Here is a 20,307-nt window from a genome sequence, read left to right on the forward strand (position 1 = left end):
CCTCGAAAAGAAATACTCATTTTACATGAGAAACTTAATTGTGCTGTATTTGTAACACCTCAGGCTGATAGAAAATAAACATGTGGCAAACAAAACCGCACAATCAGTCACATGAAATCTATCAAATCCTAAAATTATAACTGAATACTAACAAACAGCTTACCTGGAATAAAGGATGACAATTCACAAACAGTTATCTAGGAATTAAAGTCTCTCTCTCTTTTTTTTGTTTTTTTTTTACTAAAATAATTAAAAAAATCACAGTATTTTAAGAAATAAAACCCACACTGGGATTTTAAGCACAATTTGTTTTCCTTTCTTTAAAACTTTTTTTCTTCCTCCATTCACCACCTTGCCCAGCAGTCTCTCTACATTTAACCACAACAACAACAGGTAGTACTGACAAATGCAGAGATCTCCCTTGGTTAATTCTGAGGTACTAGGAAACAGGTGACTGTTTTAAGCAAAGCAGTTTCTGTTTTGTTTTTATTTTCTTTTTTTTTTTCCTCTTTTTTTTTTTTTTTTAAAGCAGTTGCATTCAGTCTGGAAAAGCGTTATGTATTAAAACTAGAAAAACGCACACAAATTTGTGCGTTGAAAAGTCGTCCCCCCCACTTCTTCCATGCTCACGACGCTTCCATTCACAAACAATCCAAGTCTCCACTGCAAAGCACGATGTGTAATGTAGGAATACGGGGAGTTGCTTCATTAGTCCAAGATGAATGTAACTTCCCATTGTCAAGATCCAGAAGAAAAGATGCAGTGATGTAATGGAGCCACTTATTCCATCACTTAAATAACTTTAATATACACACACTCACACAGGTACCAGTGCTTTGAAAATAGATCATTCAGTCCTAAAAATAGCTTTATTTCTTCCTTCTAAAACACCCCACCCCATCACTGTTCAAGTATGTTGATTAGAATCACACCAAATGCTTATTCGGTTTTGGCCTCCGAGTTGTCTTGGAGAGGTTTGTCAGCAGCTACCACGCTGACTGCTGTTTCACTGTTGTGGGAATAGTCCACCACCATTTTCTCAATGCCTTCTTTTTCTTCTGTCAGTGTGCTAACAGTTTCTTCTGCGTCCTCCTTTGGCTGGCTGTCCTCACTGGTCCTGTGCTTGCTTTCATTCAGTGCCCTGGAAAGCCGAGCGGCAGAAAACAGAAACACTTACAGTTGATATAGAGAACAGCAAAGCCAATCTGTGCACATCACACAAGGGGGAAAAACAGAGCACTTTCTAAAAAGGTAGATGCAAGCAGCCACACCGTTGCCAGCTCGTGCTCAAAACGAGAGGCAGTGGAATGAAGCTACCAGTGGGACCACCCATGACATTCTAGCTTTGAAACCAAATCTTTATTTGCTCTACACTGGGACAGATACGAGATGAGAGGGAAGAACCCCAATTCTGACTTAAAAGTTTATTCCCCTTTTCCCAGTCCCTTGTAAACAAGACTTACAAGGCACCAAACAAAGGCACGGGAAAAGAGTACTTTTCCCAAAGAGTTAACGATCCAATAAAACTTTTTATATGTTGCAACATTCCAAGTACTCATATTTACGCAGAGAAAATTAAGGGTAAGAGAAGTAATATTTCTCATCCCATCGCAGTTAACCTACAGTATCGTACTCAAATGTCTTCCACATGACAGCAACCTTGAATGAAATCTACTCTTTGAAAAAACTCTGATCAGCAAAGAGATCTCTGCTACCAACGAGATCTTCATCAAAAGAAGGAAAATGATTGTTCCAGAGATGCCTATCTTATCTGTGATACATATCATGCCACAGTGTGCACACTGCTATCGAAAGGCAAAGATCTTCACTATGAAGATGAACTAGTGAACATTTAGGAGGAGTTAATTGTGAACTATGCACATTTAGGAGGAGTTAATTCAGATTGATTTTACTTCCCTTGAAGGTCTTGACATTTCTCTGCACATAATTCTTTGTACTACTATGCAAGTTTAGCTGCAAGCATGCGAAAGAGATATAACAATAAAAGGGGGAAAAAAAAAACAGTTCCCTCCTAGAACATTCCATATAACTTTCTGCCATTTTTATGCTGCTCTGCTGGCAGGCAAAATCAACAGTACACTCAGGTAAACTTAATCCTGGACAAGTGGTATTCACCTTGGGACAATCTTAAGTTTTAGAATCACAGTTAAACCCTACGGTCTACAGCCACCCTGGGCAGCAGAGTTAAAAAGGATTTACAGGCACTTCCCATGCAGAGACATCTGATGACTGTATCCACACTTGTGATAGACAGAACTGTTCTTCATAGAACTGTGTTTGCCTTCATCACAGGGCTTTTTGGGAGGTGAGGAAGGGGGTGGGGGGGAATGCACAGAGATCTACTGTTACCTTTGGCTGTTTGGCAAAGGAATGTAAACCAGCTTACATGCCATGTCTCAGCACATGTCGCTCCCACTCAGAGCCTTCTGTAAAAGATCGGCCACAGAACTCGCACGGGAAGCGTTTCCCTGGAGCACCGCTGTCAGGAAACATCATGGGATCTGGAAAAACACAGCATAGCCCGTGAATTCAGAAGTGCCAGGGCAAGAAGGGACCGCTGTGATCCTACTCCAGTCCTCTCTGCTGCACCTTCTCATCCCTGAGAAGCGAAAGGACTTAACTATCAAATAACTGTGTGTGTGAAAATGCAACTCCCCCAAAGCAAAGTGACACTGCAAGTGACAAATCCCATCCTAAGTCTTAAAGCATCTCTGCAAGTAAGGGTAACGAGTTACTACTCTCTGCTCTTGTATTTCAACAAAAGAAGAAACTGCAGAGTTTTAATTCAAAACCAAAACTGAGAAGTTTAGGGCTGAAATGGCTTGAAAGCAAAATCAAAAAACCCGCTAAAGCCCACCTATAGTTTTTGAATTGCTAGTACAAATTCTAGGAAACAAAGACTTGGTATATTTAACATGCGATCCTCATAATAAATAGATATCCCTTCATCATGAAGTCTCATGGGTTAAGTCTTGCATCTTAACTGCATAGGTGTTTCATCCCATCCTAATCTTTTATACAAGTGCTTGGGGCCTCATTTGCAGAAGTGTCAAGCACCTAGTAATACGAGTGAAGTAACTGGCAGCTCAGGGAGCAGTACTTCTGAAAGCCAAGCTCCATATGAACACAGCCAGCTTCAACAAAAGATGAAACATTTTCTCACAAATTAAGAAGATCACCACACAAGCCATTAAAAATAATTGCATGGACTATCTCACTTGATTCTTTTGCTGGAAATGAGACAGCACCATCTGCTCAGAGCATTAATTCCTTAGCAGGGATTATCTTAAGCAAGAAATCAACAGAATGTCTTTCTGACTCCTCCCAAACTACATAATAAAAGAAAATGGATTTTGCTTCATTTTAGTTCTGATCTCCGCTCACTTGATTTCTTCACTCTCAGATTTACTCTGTTCAAGATCAGCCTATAAACTTAAAATTTCCTACGCACTCCCTGTTATCCTGTATTTTTGTGACACATTTCTCACTAGTTAGCCTTTACTGAAGTTCTATACGGAATGGTTCTTAACATTATTTTTTGCCTCTTCCCTCTAAAAGAAAAACCCCACTTTGTATTTCCTACTGTCAGTGATTTATTACGTCGTTAAATATCACAAAGCAAGGTGCCGTGTCAAGAGGAACACCAGAAAGTAAGTCAATGCCGTTAGTTCAGTTTACATCTGGATTTGAATACCTTGTGTGGTACAAATTTATAAACACACCACAATACACAGACTAGTCATGGTACAGGGACAAATATTTATGGATGGTAAAACTTTTAGAGGCAAATGCCGCTGTTCTGTACAAGAACATACCTACCGTATAGTACACAATAGGAAGTTTATTTTGGGACTCTGCAGAGAGGAGACACACAACATACAGGCTGTTCTGCTCAAACAGGGAGGAGTTGGGGTTGTTCAACCTGGAGAAGAGAAGGCTCCAGGAGACCTTGTTGTGGCCTTTCAATTCTTAAAGGGGGCTTATGAGAAAGATGGAGAGAGACTTTTTACCAGAGCCTGTAGTGACAGGACAAGAGGTCATGGTTTTAAACTGAAAGAGGGTAGGTTTAGACTGGACACAAGGAAGAAATTTTTTAAGATGAGGGTGCTGATACACTGGAACAGGTTGCCCAGAGAAGGTGTGGATGCCCCATCATTAGAAGTGTTCAAGGTCAGGTTGGATGGGCCTTTAAGCAACCTGATCTAGTGAAAGATGTCTCTGCCCATGGCAGTGGGGTTGGACTGTATGATCTTTAAAAGTCCCTTCCAACCCAAACCAGCCCATGATTTACACTTGCAACTCCCGTTAAGATTGGCAAGTGCTACCCTAGTAAATCCATCACCTCTTCAGAAAACACTATCTTGTTCACCCTACTTCCAGATCAGTTTTGCTTCTAGTGCTGTGAATTTGGACTGCTTCCCTGGAGGAGTATCAGAAGCTGCTCTTCTCTGGGGCCTGCAGAAGAGAGGTAACAGACTGCACAGACACCTGACCTCCCTGCAGTTTTCCTGCATCACACATACAAGCACTCATGGACATTTATTTTTGTCTACTGTGGAAAAACACCTCTCGATTCCAGTTTCTACTAAGACCAAGACATAAAGGTCAGTAAAAATAGACAGTCCCTCTGGGATGCAGTCCCTACTAGGGGGAGCAGTTCTTTCCATGGTGTATGCCAGACACCCTCTTTTTCCCCCCTCATCTTCTTCTTCCCAGGTCAATATATTTTCTACTATCCTTTACCAGCAGCCAACGACTCCCTTCCTTTCCTGTCCAAGATAGCAGTTCAGCTCTGCTGAGCTCTGCTGCCCAGCTCTGCCTGTTCACATGGGCAAAAGCCCTTTTTTGGTGCACTGTCCAACAGCCCATTTGGAAAAGCAACACTCTCTTCTTTGCACCTTCAGTACTGCACATATCAGCCTGAAGTCAAAGTGGCAAATCTAGGCAGCTGTTTGACTCACGGGAAAAAATCCTTTGGTTCTGCCAAAGTCACAGACTTCAGAAGGTTCAGACAGCATTTGCTTCCAGATACTCGGAGCACACAGAGGCACTCTCAGCAAATCCCACTTCCTGCTAACACCACAAAGGCTAGAATTGTCAAAAGCACCCAAGTGGCATATAGGATTACACAGTTTGATGTGGTTTGAAAGCTGAGACAGCATTAGCCACTGTGACGGGCTATATTTAAAACCATAGGTCTGGTCCTCTGCTAACAGGGCAAACCATTTCTGTGTTGGAACTATCTTCTGAAAATCCCTAAGGAGATGTCAGCATGCAACTCAGCATCCAACCATGCCTTCAGTTCCTGTCTCACTGGGACATTTTTTGAAAGTGTACCTTGCATCTTGCAACCTGGCAGTGGTAATCCATAACTTGTCTAGAAAAATATAGTCAATACAACTGGATTTTTTCTAAATACCCTAGCTGAAGTAGGCACAAGGGTTTTCTGCATTTTCTACCTACTTTAGTGTAATATATTACAAATGGCAACAGATTAAAAAGGAGAAAAAATAACAATGGTGAAACATTGACCCTACAGGCCAGTCAGGAAAGAACAGCTGCAAAACAAACTTGGAAATATGCATGATTTTTTAGACTGGTCATCTGAACAAACATGCAGAAATCATTTTAGCCAGTCACAGATTAAAAAAACACAGATACAGGTGAAAAAAGTACAAAATAAAAATTAGAATTATTAAGACACTATCCCTTGCTTAACTACTGATCACAACAAACATGGGGATAACGCTTATCTATTATCACTGCAAATTTAAATCTCCAGAATAGAAGGTGATATTTTTACATTTTCACAGTGTAACCTAAAGCCAACTTAAACAATTAACTTCACCTTGGGCTGTCCCCCTCCCCATGGTGCATTTACAGGGATTTGTAAGGCTTGGCAGATAGCACCTTCTCCTTGGTCTAGACACCATGGCTTCCAAGGTTGCTTCAGCACCTGTGCTTGTTTGTAATGCTCAGGTAATGCTCACAAGGACAGCGTAACTCTTCATCCCCTGCTAGCTGTGGGTCTATACAAAACACTAATCAGCCTCCTACATCTGCAACTAAAGTGAGCTGGTCCTTTAGTCAAATCATTACACAATCATTGTTCCAGCCATGAAGCTCTGAGGGTTGAAGCTGTCCCTGAACAGACACCCAAGCATGTTTCCACATGAGTTACTAATGTTGAACTTTGAAATGCATATAGAACAAACACCCCTTTAGGTCCTCCTCTGATTTTTCTACTGTTCCACCTAAGATCTTGTGAAGGATATTCTTCATTAAAACATAAATGGTTTCCTATCCAACTCGCTTCCTTTCCCATTTAAATAAAAGCTATCACTAGCCTCACTTGAAGTGCTGGTGATAAGTGCAGACCAAATTTATGCTGCAGAGACACTAAACAAAAGCCAAGACGCTGGGGTCTTGCTATTAAAAGAAGCAGCATGATCTGAGCCCCTCCTGTTCTGTAAACAACCAGTGAATCCAGAAATCAGAAATTTTCAAGGTCTGAAAAGATGTAGGGAGACAAATTTTCTCTTGTAAACAACTCCTGAGTGAGTTTGAAAGCTGAAAATTCAGCAGGTAGAAAGTAAACATGGTGCTGTACCTTTAGTTAAAGTACATAGAACTTGGCTACCTGCGGTCATGAGCATCAAGACGGTAGGTGACCCCAGGAACCTGACATTCAGACATCACAGGGTTGAAGATGTTAAAGAGTTGTGAACATACTGCATTTGACTCATGAACTGTGCACCACAGCAGACTAGACAACACACAGTTTACACCAGATACTGCAACAACCTGGTTTTCATGGGGGAAGGTTGTTGGAAGGGAAGGACAAGAAACCCTTAGTTCAATTTACAGAGAACTTACTTTTTCCCTGCTGATCTAACTTCAAGCAAACCAAAAGCATTAGCAAGCACATGGCCTAGCCTTGCTGAAGTCAGTGGGATTAGCCTTAGGCACATATTTAAATACACAATGGTACAGGTGGGGCATGGACCTACCCTGGCTCCAGAGCTGCCAACTGCAGCAACTGCAACAGGACTGACTCTGTCTGACAAGGAATGCTGGGCACGGAGTTAATAACAGCCCGTAAAAAAGTTTGGCCACAACCCTTCATCCCTTGCTTGAACAATGCAGACTGAAAAGCTGACAATTGGTTACCAAAACAGAAAATCTGACAGACCACTAAAATACTCCCCTTACGGAGTTTTCCAAGCCCTTATAGATGTTATCTGCATGTGCAGATAAGTCACAGATGCTATCTGTGTTTTCTCATAGTACGTATTTTCTTAACAGACAGAAAACTTGTAATAAGGCTTAGAAACACGAGATTCCCCCAGGAACAGTGTCTTCACAAAAGCTCTATTCTGCTCCGGCTGGCATGCCTGCATGGCTCTAAAGGAATGTGATGTAGAGTCAACAGCTGACCTTGCTTGGTGGGACTGGTGGGGCATGTTGCAGTGCCAAAAAAAAAAAAAAAAAAAAAAAGGAGCTGCACTGACCTCTCTCTTCAGCCTTGGGGCTTAACTCTTCTTCTTTTTCTTCTTCATCACTGCTGGAGCTCTCTGTTTTCCCCTTCATTTGTTCCAACTGGTCCAAGTTAACCCGTCCAACCAGCTCAAAATTACGACTCACCTTTGAAAGAAAACACTTTTGTCAGCAATCAGCACAATCATCAGCTAATCAGAAAAATCATCACATATGCAAAATCAAGTACACCCCAAAGCCTGCTCAGCTAGAGGTGACATGCAGTCACCTAATCAAATTAACACTCATTTCTTTTCAATGATAGTGATTCTTCTTTTGCTGTTTATTCTGCATTTCTCATTTTTGGTTTTAAAAAACTAATGTCATACAGTAAACCCCCCTCATTTCTTCCTGGTTTTGATGTATTAAAACAAAAAAAAAAATCCAAGTAATGCAAAACACTTTTAAGTTGCATCCTCTTTTTATGGGACCATTCAACCACTGTGATCAAACACTGCTATGGCACGCCCACACTGAAGGAGAATTCTTCGTGACTGGTTCATTCAGCTTCATTCATGAAAGGATGGGTCTTTTACTAAGCACATGGCTGCTGTGTGCCACATACACTTTCACTCATTAATAACAGATTAATTTTCATTATGAAGGGCGGCACAGTGCTTTGCAAACTGATACACAGACTATAATGGGAACACTTCACCCAGCAGTCAAATTCAGCTAACCCTAGGGTGAAATGCACCAGCTACTTAACAGCTTACAGCAGCAGCGTGAAAGGAGCAGCTTAGGGCATGGAAGTCAGGAACTCCACCACATCCAACAGAAACAGCAGAGGAGCAGTCCAGATTTACAGTAGAGGCGGGGAGCATGGAGCATGACCAGGACACTAGGGTTAATACTTGTTGGATGACAAGCACCCTCTGAGCTCATTGATCACTGCTGGGAAGGATTTTGGATTCATCTTTCATGCAAAGAGACAGCCCTCCAGCAGCACAGGCACTGAGCCACAGAGGCAGAGAGGATGGAGACGGAGGAATGAGTGCAGTACAACACCTCCTGCAAGATGCTGAATGAAATATCAACACCCACTGACTATTTTTGATCCCTCTGTGGGAAAGGGAATGTGAATGAACCTAAGGAGCATGTGAATTAGACTGTAGTATGTCTCCAGATAGTAAACTATCCTAAATGCGGTGGTGTGCAGATTCCTAGCACTACTCCGTACAGACAGCTGTGATGAGGTTGTCTGACTTAACACGTTACCCACTGAGATTTAAACAAACAAGACCACATGCAAGGCACTTAATTCAACTCAGCTCATGCACAGGAACTCTTTAAGGTGCAATATATCACCAAGGTATCTGAGCCCAGAACTTGGACACAAATTAGCGAGATAAAAATTACCGAAGAGAAATGGGGAAAAGATACCCTAAACTACTGGCACCATCACTGCAGGTCCAGATTGGAAGGGAGAGCTAAGTAAGGGAATAATCTTCCCAGCCTGATGCACTGTGTCAAAAGAATGTGGAATAGCACCTCCTGGATACACGAGGTGCCTTGCTGTGGTGACTAGGAGGCGTGGAGCATCTCACCTACCGTGTGAATTGCAGAAGACTCTCCAGAAGCAACAAAGAAGAAAGAGGGCAGACAGGCATAGCAGGCCAATATAAGTTTATGGAGTTTGTTTTTATAAGACAGCCAAATATTTTTTAAGCGTAAAAAGTTTTGCTGGGACTTTTGCTGCTGATACTGTCAATATAGATGTATTTGGCTGTAAGAAAAGCGTCATTCAGTCAATGAAGGAGTGAGTTTTTAGTGAGGACCTGGGCAGCTCAGCTCCAACAGGTGGAGGCATATAGCTGCCTCCCCTGGAAATGTGACAAGGAAGCGCTCTAACAAATACTCTAAAACACATCTCAGTTCTAGAATTTAAGTGTCTCTCAGCTACACAGCTCACAGTTACAGAAATTCAAAGCTAACAGTCTGTGGAAAGCCTCTAATGACTTCTCAAAGACTGGATAAGGTCTGCACTCAGGCACTCCACAAAAACTCCAAAGCAGTCTTAACTCAGGACCTAGTTATACTTGCTGTTTATCTTTCCCTTGTTAAATGTAAACGGGGAGGTATTGCCCTCTTTGTTATTAAAATATGCATGGCATGTCAGGCTGCTGAAGTTGCCAGAGCAATCTTATGTTTGGAATCTCCTGCCTTTTAGAGAGGCTGAATCACACAGCCTTAATATTGTTTCACAACCCTTTTTTTTCCCTCTTTAAATAAACCTAGCATACACAAATGCCTTTTCCAGATAATCATACCCCGCATACAACAGTCTGCCAATTCTGATCAATCTGAACAGCTTTAGAAACCCTCAATTTTGAGTTTCTAAAGAAAAAAAAGAAATGAAGCCCAGCATGGGATTAGTTTCCAGATTTGGGGAGGGAGAGAAAAAAAAAACAACGGCAAGTTGGCTACTCAGAGTTGACATGCAAGTAAACTAATACAGCATTTGCAAAGAGTAGATTGCTACAAATGAAAACTATTTGGATGTTACCTTGTGCTCATCTCGAAGGTGAGCGTCCAGCTCCTCTGTGTGTTTGGTCTCATAGTAGCAGAGTTGGCATTTGTAAGGTTTCAGTTCATTGTGCTTCTCTATGTGCTGCTGCAAGCTCTCATCACTGGAGCAGGTAAAGGTACACTTATCACAGCGGAAAACAACTCCCTGCAAGTACTTTGACAATTTGGAACGGCAGACTTCAATGGGAACGACGCGCTCTTCTGTAGGGACAGAACAACTTTCATTTAACAAATTTTATCAAATAGCAGGCCCACGTGTCAACAGTTTGGGCACTACCACCCACACAAGGAATAGGATCTGCTATACAGGTAGGCGGTCTGTCTACAAAGGAGTGGGAGCTAGGCTGGACTGATGCAAGAAACACAAGACAACAATTCCTCCTGCAATGACAGGGTTAATCCTCCAAGGCTACAAAAGCAGGTGTCCTCACAAATGTAACTGCTTATTGGGTGAAGATGATGGGAATGGAGGTTTTGGGGCAAATGAGACTCCATCTGCGAGTCAGAGTAGCAGAGCCTGGGAATACAAAACCAGCCATAAATCAGCCAGACCAAAAGTCCATTTTGGTTCAGTACTTGACAGCAGCCAGGGACGGCTGCTAGAAATGTAATAAACAGGGAAGCTGCAGGGTGTTTCCTAATGCATCACCCTCCTGGATCTACAAAAATCAGGGCTGGTATCCTCACCATCACATCTAAAGCTACTCTCTGGGGACTGAGAGGATAAGCAAGGCAGCACCTTTTCCTGGAAGAGGCTGTGCAGTTCAGCCAGGGGCAGAAACTTCCTAACACACCCACAGCTTTCAGAAAGCTCAGATTCAAAATCTGCATGCATGTCATGTCACACTTCCCACAGTTCAGATCATGGATACAGCAACGTACTGAAAATGCTCTTGCTGAGTTTTTAAACTCTCCACTTCTCAAACAAAGCACTGATGTTTAACAGAGCAGCAATTAATTTCAGTCATTTGACAGAGCCAGAATCCAATGTACTAACACTCATCCACTGTGGTTCCCCGAGCTCTGCGCACAGGGGAAACCCCAAATTTGACCCTTCAGCTGAGGGTCACCAGAAGATCCTCATTATGGGTGTTGGTTACTCAACTGGCCTTTTGAACTAGAACACTGAAATTTAGTATTGTTACTCCTTATGGACTGCAGATTAAAGGAGGAGTTTGATCCTCCTCATGCAGGTTGATCCCTAATGACAGATTAAAACAAACTAACAAACCAACAAACTAACAAACTAACCCCAGGTGTGAATCTCAGATGGTAGACATGAAGGCTAAAGGAATGTAAGATGTGGCAATCCACAAATGGATCTGAGCTAATGGGCCCTTTTATTTCATGAGAAGGGTAATATCACATCCAAAGACAACTACAGAAATACAAATTCCCTTAGGGTTTCTGGAAGGTGGCAAAAGCTCCACTGTTCATTCACTTTTGGCCAATCCACATGCCACTGCTGCTCAAAGGACTTTTTCTAGAGCCCAACAAAATATTCCACCTGCTCCGCTTCTCCCTGAACACAAAAATTACCCTATCTCATAACTTCCTCTTTGGCCACTTAAAAAAGTGGAAGTCTTCCTCAAAGCTATGCCTTAAAAAAACCAAACTCAGTGGACTTGTAATTCTTTTCTACACCAACAACAGCTTCCCTAGCTATAAAGACACCAAGTTGTGGCCATTAAGGGTGGGAAAAGGGGAGGGGAGAATAGGGTCTAAGAGACAACAGAATTTAAAGTGATTCTGGGGTCATAAGAAGACTTTTTACAAGGTTGTTGCAGCTGTGTGCTTTTGAAGTCACTGAAATAAGTGACACAGCTGGTTTCAAAAGTGAAAAAGTCAAGTGAAGTTTTCAAAAAGAGAAATACTAATTAAAATATTTGAAAATTCACTTTTCCTCTAGCACCTGGCATAGATTAAAAAAGCTAAAACATGGGATGGTATAAAACTTTTTATCTACCAGTCTGGAGTAATGCAGCATTCCCTAATTCACATTAGCAAAACCTATTATGTCACAATCACACACACACTCCCCAAATCAAACGCAGCACAATAACATGAGAAAAGCAACATAAAGGTAAACATCAGTTCCAGCCTGGAGGATTTCACTTTCAGGGGATGATTTAAAACTTTTACATGATGTATTCATGCCAGTGAGCTCCCTCCAGCAACGATTTTGGAACTTGCAGGGTTATTTGGATCCAGAACCTCACATTTTGTAAGGTGATGTTCTCATCTCCAGCTTGCCCCTACAAAGCTCTGTTTATTTAATTACTCATTTAGAATGCACTTATCATATCTGGGCAACTGATAAAACTACAGCAAACCATAAAGCCCCATATGCAAATTGAAAGAGCTAGCTTCTTTTTCCATGTGTAGACTTCTTCAAAGTTCAGCAGTGTCTAAACAAAGTCTACTGTATAGGCCTCACAAAAAGTTGTCCTGAATTGTGGAACAATTTAGCAAGAAGTGTAATTAAAAAACAACAACAAAATAAACACCTAAAAAGCATCATCTTGGTTTAAGAAATCCAACCCTTCCATTACACTGAAATATTCAGGCTAATTGTAATGCAGATCAGAGATTAAATTGAAAGGCCATTAATGCACTAGGTATTTGCAGTTCAGTAACTCAAAGCAGACATATATTTTTTTTCTCAAGGCATAAAGGAGCCCATGACTCTATCAGTCCTTAGTTGTAAAGAAAAATCTTTACTCAGCAACACACCACAGCATATAGAAGTTATTTCCTTCCCTTAAAGGTAAACCAAGTACAAACAAAACAGTCCTACTATCTAGACACAAACCAATTATTTGGTCACGTTGGGTGTTTGAAAATATGCACTTTTGCCTGCAATTCCAAGCTACAGTCACAGAACATGAGGCATTTGCATTCCAGTAGCCAAGAGCAAGCACAGCAGAAGGGTTCTGCATGTATCAATGAAGCTGTGTGTACAAGGGATAATGCCAGAAACAACCACGTGCAAGGAATCAGGATATGTAGCAATGAAGCCTTTGGGAAGGTAGATGAATTTGAAAATTTTACTTTTTTATCTTAAAGTTACTATTCAACAGAAATGGGCATGATTTCTACTAAATGGAAGAACAAAATCACTGTTTGTACCAGGAAGAGAATAAAATGATCGCTGAAAGAAGGAAAAATAATGTTCCAAGGATTTTAAAGTAGACCCAGTAGTGAACTTGGTAAGTTGCATTCAGCCCTGGAAAACACCAATGTGTTTCAAAATGTGTGATGGGAATGCTACTGGAAGGGATAATGAAAGCTAATTGCATTGTCCAGACTAAATTAAAGGCCAGCACCCCTGCTGGCCACGGAGCAAGAGTTCACTGCATCCTCTGTGTCTCCTCTCTCCAGGCTTGCCTGTCACAAAGGGCAGGAAGAACTTGAGAGCCAAACTCCTTCTCTTCACCTACCTGCAATAGCAGCCTCCAGCTGTGTCAGTCCCCTGCTACAGGCCACCTGTAATAAGTCTGTGCTCCATCTGTACCCGCAGAAGGGAGCGTGAAGTGCTTTTACACGGATGATAGGTGATACATGGAAGAAGGCTCTTGGAAGCTTCCTGTTTGCCCTCATTCTTAATTGGAAGAAAATTCCTTGCCTAATTTTTCCTCACTAGGCATTCAGGCTTCTAGCTAATAATGCTTTAGCCCTGTAAAACTCAGCTTCCGTAGCCACTGATTAAGACGCAAATACACTCTCCATTTCAAGCACATGCTGTTTCACCAAGGATTAGGGGTGCAGCAACTTGGAAGTCATGCAAGAGTCACGCATCTGTAAACATGTCTTTTTACACAGGAGGAACATTAACTATGAATGGATTAAATACTTCACTCTTGATTTTACATACTGCACCACTCCACCTACCTCAAAACTAATTTTCTTGGACCACAGCTCAGGTCTATGCCCTTGTTTTACCAATACAATGGCTACAAAAAAGGAAGGATATCTCAGACTATCTTTACCATTCCTCAGTCTCCCTTACAGTGCATGTTAAATCTTGTCAAAATTGACTGCTTCAGCTGCCACACAATTAAACACAATGGTAGAGCGTTTTTTTGCTGCATATATGCACCAGAAAGAACTTTAAGGAAGGGCCCTACTTCCTTTATTACCTGGATGCTTGATGCCAGAGAAAGCCATTGTCCTTCCCTCAGTGGCCTCTGAGATTCTTTATTAGCTATAACCCCATTTGCATTAAAACTTCTCTTACTGTGTTTTACCTCTCCCAGTGCTCTAGTGGGTATACCATTATGTCCTTTTCTATCAGCTTTGTTTCAGCAGCACAAAGGCTCAAGGCTGGTTTGTGCAACTGAAACAACAGCTCTACAGAAGTACAGATCCACAGTGTCACCCAGGAGGTAACCACCTCCTTGCAATTGGTCAGAAACAGCTCTGTACAGGCGGTGCAGCTGCTTGAACTCATGAAGTGCTCTTCCACTTCTGCAACTGGACATTCCCAGTGTCAAGTCTATGCATGATAGAAAATACCTTAACTAAGCCCATCCAGTTCTCCCTCAGCCTGTCTATACGTATTTTAAACGTCTGGCAGTGTCCACTGGAGCCCTGGCACAGCCACAAAACATAGCACATCTCGGCAGCACTTGGAACCACATGGTCCCCTGCACAAGGGTTAACTAAATCCTCCTCTGCTCTAAAGTGAGCCAATTCTGGAGTATGCCCTGAAGCTGGGCAAAATCCGACAGAGCAACACCTTCAAAGACAGGAAGTAAAAGCTAAAGCACCTGCCAAACTCTTACAACCAAATAAGGCAGCTTTGTAATGTGCTTTCTGAGTCACTGACAAGTCATTTTTCCCAGATGTTCCCTCAGAATAGCCCTGCTAGCAGACAGAAATTTGTATGAACTCTGCCAACCTCACTGCTTTGGTACAAGAAGGACTTTAAGCTACCAACACTGAAAAGTGGTATGTTACAAGGAATTATGATAGCGCTTGTCACACCAGGATCTCCTCCAGGAAAAAGATGGCATGCAAAACTTGTGTTTGCTCACCACCAATACCCTACTGTGAAACTCTGCCCAACCTGCAAGCAGGCAGAGTGCCATCCCAACACATGGGTTTGGATTTCGGCAGCCAACAGACCATCTACAAGCATCAAGTGTGATAGCTATGGGCAGGAATCCCAACCCAGAGAGCCCAAACAGCTGTCTCTTCTGAGCTAGCAAGCCCACAGTTAATAGAATATAGAAATCCCTAATCCCACTTTTAGATGGCTTAAAAAAAGGGAGAGGTGAAGATAGAAAAGGAGTCTTAAAGAAAAACAAAAATATGATAATTCTTGTTTTGATCCTAAGAACGCTGAAGAGAAAAAATTCAAGCAATTAATCAAAGGATTTTTTGGGGCCTCTATGGTTAGTTGATACACCTTGTCACAGAGTTTATGATAGCAAGGCCTTTATGATAACAAGGACGTAAGCAGGAAACAACTCTGGCGTAGATCAGAGCTGTAAATTAGAGCAACTCTTGCTAAACAGGTGTTTGATGACTGTTAACCTCTCTAGAGGAATAACTTAAAAACAGTTTTAAATCTGCCCTGTTTCAGCACGGGCTAACTTTGAATTTTGCAGGAAATAAATAAGATGCATGATTTAGAAATGAAACAAAAGATACTCAAGGGCCGATGACTTATTCAACATACTTGTCCTCATGTACAGAGAGGGGAAAATTTAATGATGTACAGAGAGGGGAAAATTTAATGAAACCAGTCTGAAAGACAAGGGCGTTGTTCAACATTCCCCTCATCAAATACAGACACATACAGGGATATTGTTACCTCTGTGCAGAACTATATGGTCAATCATGTTGCGTTTATATTTGGTGTGATATAGGCAAAGAGGACAGCGAAGGTCTTTGGGTCCTTCCTCAGGAACTGCCGAATGCCCAGCTTCCACGTGCATAGTAAAAGCAGATCTGTGAAACGGGAGGGAGAGATGGAAGCAGTCAGAAGAGGTGTGCAGGGAACAATGAAGTGTCACAGCTCTATAAGGGATGTGTCATGTAAAATGGTACAGATGCCACTCAGCCTTGTCTTCACAGTGCCACATGGCATTTCAGCAGGGCTACTCACATGAGTAACACATGAGCAGAGGTATTTGCAGGCTTGTATCCTCAAGTAACAAACACTCATTCTGACAGGATATTCTTTTGCATGGGTTGCTCTATAGTCACATTGCTATAGTTAAGATAGCAAAAGAATTCCCATCTTTCATGCTCATTATTTGTCTTCGGGCTAAAATACTCAGTGTACTTTCTCTGGCAAAGATTAGATTTTTAGCAAGTTCAACAAAATCTATCAACTGTTCTGGACTTGCAGAGGTGAGGACAGGCTTATTTCTGGAGGCAGATAACATCCTTAACCACCTCTGTCTTTGTAGGACAAGCCCAAAACCAGCTAAAATGTTTAGATCCAGGATACAAAACAGGCTTGCATTCACACTGAGTTTGGCACTGAGTAGTTAAGTTTTAAAGCATCAGCTATAAGGATCTGAAAATCCAAGACTAAGAATACTCTACTTATTAACATGGAGGAATGAATGAATACTCCACAGTACTTTTGAACAAAAAAATTCATGCTGGCATTACACCGGCTGCATACTTAAAAGTTGCAAGAGACATGCATACAGAAGAAATTAACCATACACCTATCTAACCACAAGCTCAACTACTGAAATGAGAGGTGTCTGCGAACTTGGGGAACTCGGTCATTTCTTCCTAAAGCAGTGGTAAAGCTTGCAAAAGCTAAGGAGCTTGCCACATTGAACTAGAGTTAGAAGTCTCTGAAGTTCTTCAAGACTGATAGCTTGAACACAAGCAACTTACTAACACAACTGGCTCTGGGCCCGATCCAGCGATTACTGAATTCTACAGGTGTATTTCTATGAACTTCAGTGAGTGTTTTCATGCATTTAAGTTTCTATGGTGAGTTGAAGAGGGGATTGGTATGGTGGTTTTTTGCCCCCCCTCCCTTTTTTTTTTAAAGACAGAAAACATACTGTGCTTCTAAAAGAAGCAAGGCTTAATTCCCGAATGTTTGAGACACCACATGAAAGAATGCTACTGCCTTATGCAACTATTAACGTGTTTAAATGCTGCTTGATTTAAGACAATTTCATTTCATCCAGGTAGAAGAAAACGGCACTCACAAGATATGAACAGATTGAACAGAGCTGGCAATTGCTGGTAACCTTTGAGACAGATAGCAATCAAGGTATAAAGCACAAGCAGCAAATTTTACCATAGAGGCAGCAAGGGGCTGAAGCAACAGAGGCTAGAGACATGTAACTAGAGGTTGCTCTTGTGTGGATTCTCTCAGGTTTGTGCTCAACATTTTTTTCAACAGAACTCCTCCCCTTTATCCAGTCATACTGCTTACTGTCACCAGTTTCCTAAGAACTTAACAAGTTTGAGACCTTAAATGTCAACTGAGGCTGTTATGCTCGAGGGTCCAGCATATCAGGAGGAAATGATGAACAGCACAGGTGCACAGGCCTTTTTTTTCCTTATGGAACAGCAGCTAAAAACACACACACACGCACGCACGCACACACACAGAGCACCGAGTTTTTAAATTTTGCACATCTAATTGGATTTTCTGAAATGTCTTTATATGCTATCAGATATGCTAGAGAATGCTTTGCATTTCAGCTAGATAGATGGTGGGAGAAATAAAATTATGAGAGAGGTTTCTTCAGAAAGGTGATATAAATTCTCCTGTCTCCCCAGGACACTTGATTGTCCCATGCTTCATGCTGGTTGCACGAGGAAATGACCTTATTTTTGTAGAGAAAATTTTCACACTTGAGGATAAGGATAGCCCTCTAATTGCATATGCTGAGGAAAAAGTACTACCTGTACCGTTTCCTCCAGCAAGTGAAACCTACTGCAAGGACTTACTGTGTTTTCGTCTGCAGCAGATGGTACCGGCTGTTGTAGGAGAAAGGAAAATGGATTACACGGATGCTGCTGTGATCTGGCATGGCATTTCCTATGTTCCTCTCCCTGGTCAGCAGTGGTCATGTTTCTGTTAGCTACAGCCAGCTCTCAAAGATCTCAGAAGTTTTTTCAAGTGCTAAAAAACACCTTATGAGTTCAGTTTATCTGTTTTGCACACTACTTACTTAAAGCCTGTATAAAAGGAACAATCTTTGCACTTGAAGAGTTTTTTCCCTCCGTGCTTGTCACGGTAGTGACGCCGAATGCTCTGTATGTAACCCGAGGAGAATTCACAAAATTCACAGTTAAGGATGGCTTCTGTTTTTTCGACTCCTGCAGCACTCCCGGAAAGTGGGATTGGGCTGATGTTGTTGTTGTTCCTGGCCAAAGCTGCAGACTGGTAGTGGTTCAACTGCTGCTGAACATCAGGAGGCTCAGAGTATGAAGAGTCTGTAGAGAAACAGAAGGAAGTTGTTATTCCAGGTGGATCAACAAATCTAAAAAGGTTTGAGGCCTCCTCCAACCTCTATTGGCTTTTAGAGGGGGTTGAGCAAGATGTTTGTTATGAAATCCGCTGACAGCTTTCTGAAGGGGTTAAGAGGTGTAGCACTTCTTAATCTAATCTAATGTGCATTCTACAATTTAAAAAGTGATCAGTATAAATTATGCTTTTGAGATCTGATTTGGGGAGAAGTGACAGATTTAAATTAAAATTAGTCTAAAAAGAAGTCTGGTTTTACGACACTTCTAATTTGTGAAGGTAAAGCACATTAATCATACTGCCAAGTGTTTATGTGTTTGGTGCATAAATCAGACCAGATCCTCTCAAATGTCTTATGCCAGTTTACACCAGATGAAGATCTGGCACAGGATACATGTAAATAGCCTATCTAAACAGGAAAAAAAAAAGAAAGGAAAAATAAATGGATACTCTTCCCTACTCATTCATGGAATCATTTAAGAAACCCACATCAAAAGTTAACTTTAGCAAATGATACAATTTTACTGTGTCACATTTGAAGCAGCCTTCACAAAAGGTAAATTCAAGTTCTCCTAGCTGATGATGTTTGAAATGAAGTCATTATTGGAAAAAAAGATATTTGATCATAAATTCCAGTAAAGCAAACTTCTAAACCACATTTCCTTAGAAGCTGCTAAGTTTTGCTATACTGAGAAAGAGATCTCTTTATGTAGGTATGTCTGTATAGACGCATCCCTTCTACAGCCCAGCAGAACTCTGTCACACCATTTTAATAGGATGTGGAGAAACACAGTCCAGAGATGTCTCAGTACTGAAACTGAAAGCGATAATACTCTAGCTGGACCCCCAAAAAAGGAGCGGGGGCGGGTGGTGTTGAACCTTTCCCAACACACTGCTTGAATGTGGAGGTTAGGAATTCATCTGCTTTGTCCTATATAACCCACAGCTGCTCATGAATGGCACAAATAAAAGCAGATGAATAAAGCACAGATGAATTTCAGTGTAACTTTCCTGAAAAGAAGACAAAAGGCTCTTTTCTTAAGCTTTCTGGAAGGAGGAAAAAAAAAGCAAGGCGGGGGTTGGGGAAGTGGGGATACAAACTGTACCAGCCACCTCCTGCTTTGATGGATACTTCATTTTCCAAAGCTTAATTCCCCAAGGCTGGATATGTAGGAATTCTCTAACAGACATACTTGTGGGAACTTAACAACGTCCATTCTAACCAATTAGTACGGAGAAACAAAAGGGAAACAGGCCTATACAGCACTCAGTGTGGGGACTTCTCCACCTGTCTTCAAAAGAGTAAAATGCTTGCTTTCTTTTCCAACTACCACAGAAGGGGGTTATACATGCCCGAGAAACGAAAAACAAACTAACAACAACAAAAAAACCCAAACACACAAACAAAACACAAGCAGGAGATAAATGTCTCCGGCCTCCCCTGGCTTCATCACCAGGTGTACAGCAAAGACAAAGGCAGAGAGATGAAAGATTCTGGTAAAATGAACGAAATACTTCTTGTTTTTCCTATCCAAGCCTCATGAAGTGAGGCTGGATTACAATGCAGCACTTATCATCTCTTGTTTCCATCATGTCTACAGCAGGTTTGCTCACCATGAGGGCTCACAGTAAGCTCCACCCGTTCAAATGTGAAGGCTTTCTTTTTCTTGTGTTTGTAACAGGCTCCTCACTTACTTTGCTTTGGCACAAGACAGGCCTGAGGAGCTGCAAACCTCTGCAGAAGTCTCTTTGCCCTCAAAGGC

At 41.6% G+C, this 20,307-nt stretch overlaps 1 protein-coding gene across 1 annotated transcript in view; it reads right to left on the minus strand.

Moving 5' to 3' along the window:
* Positions 1-914: 914 nt before the first annotated feature.
* Positions 915-20,307, minus strand: part of ZNF462 (zinc finger protein 462) — a 49,451-nt gene continuing 30,058 nt past the window's right edge. Inside the window, 6 exon segments of the mRNA XM_009334310.1 lie at positions 915-1,141; positions 2,408-2,522; positions 7,533-7,665; positions 10,064-10,287; positions 15,905-16,041; positions 18,249-18,513. Of these exon segments, the coding sequence (XP_009332585.1) occupies positions 940-1,141; positions 2,408-2,522; positions 7,533-7,665; positions 10,064-10,287; positions 15,905-16,041; positions 18,249-18,513 (1,076 nt within the window). The 3' untranslated portion in view covers positions 915-939.

Source organism: Pygoscelis adeliae, unplaced genomic scaffold (assembly GCF_000699105.1).
Source record: "Pygoscelis adeliae isolate BGI_AS28 unplaced genomic scaffold, ASM69910v1 Scaffold311, whole genome shotgun sequence".
In the NCBI taxonomy this organism is placed as follows: domain Eukaryota; kingdom Metazoa; phylum Chordata; class Aves; order Sphenisciformes; family Spheniscidae; genus Pygoscelis; species Pygoscelis adeliae.